Source organism: Bos javanicus, chromosome 7, assembly GCF_032452875.1.
Source record: "Bos javanicus breed banteng chromosome 7, ARS-OSU_banteng_1.0, whole genome shotgun sequence".
Classification (NCBI taxonomy): Eukaryota; Metazoa; Chordata; class Mammalia; order Artiodactyla; family Bovidae; genus Bos; species Bos javanicus.
Window position 1 is genome coordinate 51218456 of NC_083874.1, and position 9355 is coordinate 51227810.

The 9355-nt window shown below is 34.7% G+C and overlaps 1 protein-coding gene across 5 annotated transcripts in view; it reads left to right on the top strand.

Moving 5' to 3' along the window:
* Nucleotides 1–9355, top strand: part of ANKHD1 (ankyrin repeat and KH domain containing 1) — a 104733-nt gene that overhangs the window by 85073 nt on the left and 10305 nt on the right. For all 5 annotated transcript variants that reach the window (XM_061423669.1, XM_061423668.1, XM_061423665.1 and 2 more), the window contains 6 exons: nucleotides 15–177; nucleotides 3171–3266; nucleotides 3726–3842; nucleotides 6966–7140; nucleotides 8160–8616; nucleotides 9070–9216. In XM_061423669.1, the coding sequence (XP_061279653.1) occupies nucleotides 15–177; nucleotides 3171–3266; nucleotides 3726–3842; nucleotides 6966–7140; nucleotides 8160–8616; nucleotides 9070–9216 (1155 nt within the window). The remainder of the gene's footprint in view (nucleotides 1–14; nucleotides 178–3170; nucleotides 3267–3725; nucleotides 3843–6965; nucleotides 7141–8159; nucleotides 8617–9069; nucleotides 9217–9355) is intronic.

The following is a 9355-nucleotide window of genomic DNA, read 5'->3' on the forward strand; positions in this document are numbered from 1 at the left end:
TTTGATTTGTACAGGGGAGCCCATATTGATGTTCGTAACAAGAAGGGAAACACACCACTTTGGTTGGCATCCAATGGTGGTCATTTTGAAGTGGTGCAGTTGCTAGTGCGATCAGGTGCTGATGTGGATGGAGCTGATAACCGGAAAATCACACCTCTTATGTCAGCATTTCGAAAGGTAACTTGATGTGGACAAAAATGACAGAATTTGTTTAAAACTACTGAATTTTAAGTTGAAGTCATAGGAGAAAGATAAATTGGTCTTGAGGAATTGACGCTGTTTCTATATACACACCCCTGCTATCTGTACTCTCTTTATGGCCAAATCTAAGAGCTGTATGGTAGTTCCCTATAAGCAACTTTGCTGTTAAATAACTTCATATCTTGAAGAGTTTTGTTACATTTTTGTACATAAAACATGAGATTTCAGGGCAGATATTACGGGTAGATAGATGTTTAAGAGGAACAAAAACAAGTAGACTCTCATAAAAATTTATTATACCTCCTGTATACATTAAGGTTTACTTCTCTGCTGTATATTACAAAGCTTTCCCATTAAAATTGTGATAGACTATAAACTACTTAACATGGCTTACAAAGCCCTGTATGATATGGCTCATGCCAGCCTCAGACCAGTCATTTCTACTGCCGTACCCCTTTGCTCACTACACTTCAGCCACTGGCCTAGAATTCACTAAATTTTTAACTTCCTGAGGCCCTTTGCTCACTTTCTTTTCCTGAAATATTCTTTCACTTGCTTTTCACCTTGCTCACTTCTCGTTATTCTTTACGTCCACTCGTTAAATATAATTTCTCAGAAAGTCCTTTCCTAACTTGCAATCTGAAAAGTTTCTCTTGTTCTGTTTTATAGTTCACCATTATTTTCTTATCTCATTTTGTAATTATACATGCAAACATGTATTAGTTTTTTAATGCTCCTCTCCCCAGTTAGGGGCTTCCTTTGGTGGCTTGAATAGTAAAGAATCTGCCCCAGACCCAGGTTCAATCCCTGGGTCAGGAAGATCCCCTGGAGAAGGAAATGGCAACCAACTCCAGGATTCTTGCCTGGAGAATTCCATGGACAGAGGGACCTGGCAGGCTACAGTCCATGGAGTCGTGAGGAATTGGACATGATTGAGTGACTTTCACTCTCACTCCCTAATTAGACTGGAAGATCTATGAAGGTGAAGATTCATGATTGTCTTTTTCACCACTATTTATACCTAGTTGTTCAGCACAGTGCCTGACACACACTAGATGGTCAGTAAATAGCTATTGAATGAAAGCAATGTAAGTTACCTGTCTTTTAAAAAATCTTAAATATTTTTTCCGATTTTTTCTTTCCTTTAAATTGAGATATAACTTATATATATTAAAAGTGCACAAATCTAAGATGCTAAGTTTAATGAGTTTTAATAAATGCATATACCTATGTAACCCACATCCCATAAAGATATAAACTACTTCCATAATCCTAGAAACTTTAATCATTCCCATTCTCAGTTAATTCCCTGCCCAAGAGGCAACTACTTTTCTGGCTTTTGCCACCATCAGACTAATTATTTTTTATTGTTTTATTTTTTGGCTACACCATGGCACGTGCAAGATTTTATTTATAGTTATCCCACCAAGGATCAGACCCATACACATGCACTGGAAGCACAGAACCTTAACTACTGGACCACCAGGGAATTTTCCCCATCAGATTACTTCTTGAAGATGTTTTAGAACCTTAGTATTAGGGGAAACTATGCAAGTTTGGTTGTTAAAATAGATGTACTTTTAATGATTACAGATCATCAAGCCTCTGATAATACCATCTAGAAAATGTTTCACCTAGATTCAAGTCATAGGACTCAGATAAATATGACAGTCCACCTTGTTTAGTTTAGTAAGATAGAGCCAAAGTTGTTGTTGTAGTTCAGTCACTAAGTCGTGTCTGACTCTTTGCAACCCCATGGTCTGCAGCACGCCAGGCTTCTCTGTCATTCACTGTCTCCTGGAGTTTGCTCAAATTCATGTCCATTGAATCTGTGATGCTATCTAACCATCTCAGCCTATGCCACCCCCATCTCCTTTTGCCTTCAGTCAAGGTCTTTTCCAGTGAGTTTTCAGAGTTAATTTCCTTTGGGATTTACTGGTTTGGTCTCCTTGCAATCCAAAGGACTCTCAAGAGACTTCTCCAGCACCACAATTCAAAAGCATCAGTTCTTCTGCACTCAGCCTTCTTTATGGTCTAACTCTCACATCCGTACATGACTACTGGAAAAACCATAGCTTTGACTAGATAGACCTTTGTCAGCAAAGTGATGTCTTTGCTTTTGAAGACACTGTGTAGGTGTATCATAACGTTCCTTCCAAGGAGCATGCTTCTTTTAGTTTCATGGCTGCAGTCACTGTCCCCAGTGATTCCAGATGCCATGATCTTGGTTTTTTGAATGTTAAGTTTTAAGCCAGCTTTTTCACTCTTCTCTTTCACCCTCATCAAGAAGCTCTTTAGTTCCTCTTCACTTTCTGTGGTTAGAGTGGTGTCATCTGCATATCTGACATTGTTGATGTTTCTCCTGGAAATCTTGATTCCAGCTTGTGATTCATCCAGCCTGGCATTTCGCATGATATACTCTGCATATAAGTTAAATAAACAGGGTGACAATATACAGCCTGGATGTACTCCTTTCCAATTTTGAACCAGTCAAAATTATCAGTTCCATGTAAAGTTCTAACTGTTGTTCTAACTGGAGGAGGGAATGGCAAACCACTCCACTATCCTTGCGGTGAGAACCCCATGAACAGTAAGAAAAAGCAAAAAGGGGCAAAATAATGCTTTGGAATTTAGAATATCCTCTTTTAGATCTAGTTTCCCTTTTATATTGAGAGATATTTCACATCACCAGTTTTTATTTTATTAATAGATTTATTTCTATTTCTATTCAAAAGTATTTCTATTTTCAGTGGGATGTGAGCAAATTAAATTTAGGAGAAATGTCATTTGGTCTTCCATGTATTTCCCATCATGTTGTACTTAGCTCTCTCTGTTCATATTTTCATAGTTTCAATTGTTAAGTTTAGTAAATTCTGAAGTGTTACTATACCTTTTACTCTTAAGTTTTTAAGGATATGGGCCAGCTTTCAGTGCTTTCTTTTGTGTACTTTTTGTTGTACTTTTTACAGGGTCATGTAAAAGTTGTTCAGTATTTGGTTAAGGAAGTCAATCAGTTCCCTTCTGATATAGAATGCATGAGATACATAGCAACAATCACTGATAAGGTAGGTTTAATATGCTGTTGAAGCACATTTTTATTCTTTATGGAATTATATACCAAAGTATATGTTAACAGCCTGTTCTTTTCATCCTTTATAAGACAGATAACCTGATTTTTCAGTGATTAGTTTCTCCATTTGCAAATGAAGAATGAGTATAATTTATAAATTATTTTGAGATTTTCTGCCTAATACAGACTGTAATTACAGCAACTGCATCTAAACTTTATCATTAGATTATTAGTCTGATTAGACAGTTTTCTAAGAACACATAAACTTTTTAAGAAAATGGTAGCTTATTTTGATTTTTAAGTCTAACTCTAGATTCAAAGGATAACTTGATTTGGTTTAGTAAATATTCAATAATTTGGGCTTTAAGCCCTGAACTTTGGTGTACTTACCAACTCAAGTTTTATTGGCCTCTTTTTGTGTTTCCGTATTTATATAATTCCATTTCTGGTATAGGAACTGTTGAAAAAATGTCACCAATGTGTTGAGACAATTGTGAAGGCTAAAGACCAACAGGCTGCAGAAGCAAATAAGAATGCAAGTATTCTTTTAAAGGAACTTGATCTGGAAAAGGTGAGTGAGAAATATAATTTTCCTTTTTAGAACTGGTTGAAAATCTAGTAGAATACATTTGCTACTTATAGGACTATAATCTTAACAAAATCTCTTTTTATAAAATGATAAATTATCAAACTACCATCAGTTTTTTTTATTCTGACCTGTTATACAAAACATATTTTTAACCATATAAGTGAAGAATTAGTTTTTAAACACGTCACAGTTTTCTACATGATATTATTGCCTAAGCTGTTTTACCATTAGTGTAGGCAGAAATTTATTAAGACATTGGAAATCTTTCTTTATTATAAGATCTGGGGTATCGGTTGTTTATTAAATTCTTAAAGAGTAAATGTCTAAGTTTCCTTGGATGTGCTAATATAATGGAAATTTTTTTTTAAAAGATCACCTTTCTGAGGCTCAGTGTGCCTCAGAAAATGAGGGTGTTCTTATGAACCCAGAAGTTATATTAAAAGAATAAATACTATAATCAAGTAGAGTTAGAATGTGTGAGATAGCTTAACATTAAGATATTTCATTGATGATAAAAGAAAGGGGAAAAATCATTTTAGAGATGCCAAAATTTTGATACCAATTCTTAGTTTGTTTAGAAAAAAAAAAAAAACTTGTTAAAAAAAAGAATAAAAAGTTGCTTAAAATCAATAAGACAAAAGATAACTTGCCCAGAATGAAAAATAATTTCATGGGCAATTCACAGAAAAAGAAATATAAATTTTCAGTAAATAAATGGAGAAGGCACAGCTTCATGAATAAACAAAGAAATGCACAGTGAAAGAGTGATTTAAATTTCCTTTGCCAGACTAGGGAAACTCAAAATTTAAATGTTTGGGGAAAAAACATTTAAAGGTTTGATAATAGCTGTTGATGGCTAGGATGTGGAGAAATTAGCACTTTGGTATGACTTTTGATACATGGTATAAATTAGTGTAATTATTAATGGAGATGATTTGACAAATTAAAAAGAGAGCATACCTTTACTCCAGTCATTCCTCTTTTAGAAATTTAGCCTAAGGTAAATACTTTGACAGATGCTCAAAGATGCATTCACTGTTAAATAGCTTATAATAAGGGGAAAGGTAAAAACCTTAAAGTTTTATCATTAGGAAATTAAGTAAATTCTAATACCTCCATGATAAACTTGATTATAGTTAAAATCACAAGTGGAAAAAATAATACTCATTTTAAAATAAAGGGAAGTTTAAAGTTTGATGACTTCTATGGTTCCTTCCATGTCTGTAATTTTATTTTTGTGTAACTACCCAGGGGTATGGTCAGCAATTCCCTGAACAGCCATTTTGCTCTTATGCTACAAAAATGATAAAATAATTGTTAACTGAATATGCAGTTTCTTCTTTCAGTCCTCAGACCCTTTCTCATTTACATAGGCAGTTTAGAGACTTTATTTTTTTTTTCTTTCTTTGGCCACACTATAAAGTGCAGAAGAGTAAAATTTGGGGCTTTGTAGGCCATACAAACTGTCATGACTCTCTGACTCTGCTGTGGTAGTATGAAAGCACCTACAGACAGTGGTTAAATGAATGTGTTCCAGTAGAATTTTATTTATGGACATCAGAATTTTAATTTTGTGATATTTTTGCATGTCATGAAATGTTTACCTTTTCATTTTTTTCAACCATTTAAAATGTAAAAGTTATTCTTAGCATTCAAGCCATAATTTGCTGATACCTAGTTTTGGATAAATAAAAATGTTAAAAATAGCTTATTTGTGACTTAGAATTGTAAATTATAGTTTTGAGGAAAGTGCTTTACCAGGACAACTGGACTTCATTGTCAGTTTCATATGGTGAGGATTTTTTAGATAATTTCCATAGAAATGTGAGTAATTTGATGTGTTTTCTGTTTGTTTCAAGCTTTCTTTATGATGTGAGGCAACCACTGTCATGTTCCCCTTTCTGAAAATAAATAATTTCTATAATGGCCTCCTAAGGACATTTTCATAGTGAAATTTGTTAATATCTTATAAAGATTGTAACAGCTGCATTTTAATTAAACAATGCCACATAAATCTAGGTAGTCAGCAATCTACTTTCTGTCTCTATGGATTTGCTTATTCCAGACGTTTGATATTTGGAATCATCATACAGTATTTGGTCCTCTGTGACTGGCTTCTTTTGCTTCATGTTTTTAAGGTTTATCCATACTGTAGCATATATCATTACTTCATTTTTTTATTGCTGAATAATATCCCATTATATAGATACACAACATTTGGTTTATGCATTTATTAGTTGTTGAACATTTAGTTTGTTTCCACTTCATAGGTATACAAGTTGTTTGTTTTGTTTTATTATGGAATGTTTCATGAATTTGTATGGCATTCTTATGCAGGAGTAATGCTAACCTTCTGTATTCAATTTTTTTTTGTAAGTTTGGTGCCAAAGCAAGCATGGCATACAAGTTTTTGTATGAATATGTTTTCATTTCTCTTGGGTATATATCTGGGAATGGAATTGCTAGCTCATATGGCAGTTTTGTGCTTAACCACTTGAGAAACTGCCAGATTGTTTCCAAGGTAGCTGCATCATTTTATAATCCTACCAGCAGTGAATGAAGTCTTCAGTTTCTTCTCATTCTAACCATGATTTATCTGTCTTTTTGATTAGCCATCCTAGTGACAGTGAAATGGGTGTCTCATTGTGATTTGATATGCTTTTCCCTGATGGTTTGTGATATTGAGCATCTGTGTTTATTGGCCATTTGTATATTGTTTGTAGAAATGTCTCCAGATCCTTTGCCCATTTTTAATTGATTGATTTGTCTTTTCATTATTGAGTTATAAGAGTTCTTTATCAATTCCTGATACAAAACCCTTACCAGATGTAAGACTTGCAAAAATTTTTTCCTATTTTATGTTTTTTCACTTTATTGATGATCCCTTTGAAGCACAACAACTTTTAATTTTGATGATATCCAGCATATCTGTTTCTTCTTTTGTTGCTTTTATAAATGTGTGTTAAGAGTGACATACATGAGAAACCCCATGTATCATAAACAAAAGCATCATTTCATTATTTATTTTGAATCATTGCATTATTGTTAAGATGAGATAAAGAGTCGGGAAGGACTTAGTGACTAAAACAACAATTTTATTCACAGTCAAGAGAGGAGAGCAGAAAGCAAGCTCTTGCAGCTAAAAGAGAGAAAAGAAAAGAAAAGAGAAAGAAGAAAAAAGAGGAGCAGAAAAGAAAGCAGGAAGAAGACGAGGAAAACAAACCTAAGGAGAATTCAGAACTACCGGAAGATGAAGATGAAGAGGAGAATGAGGAAGATGGTGAGAAATGGACCGTCTGAATTAATGATAAAAATTCTTTGTGTTTATCAGCTTGGGAGAAGGCAACGGTACCCCACTCCAGTACTCTTGCCTGGAAAATCCCATGGACGGAGGGCCTGGTGGGCTGTAGTCTGTGGGGTTGCTAAGAGTCAGACACGACTAAGCGACTTCACTTTCACTTTTCACTTTCATGCACTGGAGAAGGAAATGGCAACCCACTCCAGTGTTCTTGCCTGGAGAATCCCAGGGATGGGGGAGCCTGGTGGGCTGCCATCTTTGGGGTCGCAGAGAGTCAGACATGACTGAAGCGACTTAGCAGCAGCAGCAGCAGCTTCATTTTGAGTGCTTTTTGCTCTCAAAACTAATTCTAGTTAAATATTCAATTACTTTAATCTGAAATTGACAGTTGACTTCTGTATTCAGTATTTCACATTGTAAAGTGACATAGACAAACAGAAGGGGAAGACATTCAGGTGTAATTTAAGTTCCCTGTAAAAACATTATGTATGTCCTAAAGTGATACCATAAGAGGTTTGCCAGCTTTTCTTCAGGTTCTTCCTTACTCTCTCATTCCCCAGTTAGAAACTGGGGAGAGGTCTAGTTCCTCAGTTAACTAAGGTTTAGTGTTGAAGCTGTATAGCACTGGGGCCCATTACTCTCAAAGAATTGTTTATTGTACAGTCTGGCAGTTATAGTAATAGGCAAATGATTTTGCTCTATTCGAATTCGAATTCTAAAATGCTATTTTAAAAACTTCTTAAATCCAATCTGTATTGTGATTTTTGGTTAGTTCATGAGACTAGCATTTCAAAGCTTAAGACTGTTAATGTTTTTGTACTGAGTTAGACATCAAAATATGATACTTTCATTCTCACAACTGTAAAGATTTGTTTATTTACTAGTGAATACTGATAAAAGGAAATTATGACTAAGAGTGAATTATGAATTATTAGGTATATTCTGTCACAATTTGTTTTGAGATCCGTGGCGCTCAGTGTGATTTATATCCTTTTTCACAGTGGAGCAAGAAGTTCCCATAGAACCTCCTAGTGCGACTACCACCACCACAATTGGAATCTCTGCAACATCTGCAACATTCACAAATGTGTTTGGGAAAAAAAGGGCCAATGTTGTGACAACTCCTAGCACCAACCGGAAAAATAAGAAGAACAAAACCAAAGAGACTCCTCCCACTGCACATTTAATATTACCAGAACAACATATATCCTTAGCACAGCAAAAGGCAGATAAGAATAAAATAAACGGAGAAAGCAAAGGTGGTGGTGCAGGTGGGAATAGTGATTCAGATAACTTGGACAGCACAGATTGCAACAGTGAGAGTAGCAGTGGTGGTAAAAGCCAAGAATTAAATTTCACTATGGATGTGAATTCCTCTAGCGATAGGAGATACCCCCTACTGCTACTCCATTCCCAGGAGGAAAAGACAAGTACCGCTGCTTCCAAAACTCCAACACGGTAAAATTTTCTGACTTGTTAACTCTGTACCTACCTTTCCTTTTGCATACCTGGCACAAGAACTTGAAGTAACACAAGTTGTGTTAAATAATTTAAGTCTACCACATTATCTGTCTTCAACATTTAAAACTGAAACATTTAAAACCGGTGTCCTCCTAATCGTGTGCTAGTTATGAAAGGAAATTATTAGAACTTTTAAGATTTAATTTTGAAGTTGAAAATGTTAGCATACCTTGGTTTTACTTTAATTATGTCATTTTATTGATTATATATAGTCCTTTTGACTTCTGAATCCATTTTAATACTAAAATAAATGATGGATTCTTTGCCCTATTTCTGTTTTTCTGAATTGTTAATAATTTGATGTGCCAAATTTTAATTCAAATATTTCAGCAAATCTCTTGAGCTTCTATCTTAAAATTTATCTTTTATTGGATTTGATATTTCTCTTAGACTTGAAGGCGAAGTGAATCCTAATTCCTTATCAACAACCTACAAGTCAGTGTCATTGCCATTAAGTTCTCCAAACATAAAGCTGAATCTGACTAGCCCTAAAAGGGGGCAAAAAAGAGAGGAAGGATGGAAAGAAGTTGTCCGAAGGCAAGTACAATTAGTCTCATCTTTTTAACTTATCTCCTCGTTTTCTCCTATTGTGAGATGGTTACCCAGTTAATTAATGAGTAATTTGAATGTGACTATTATTTTCAACTATAATGCCATACTATATCCAGAGTGGACT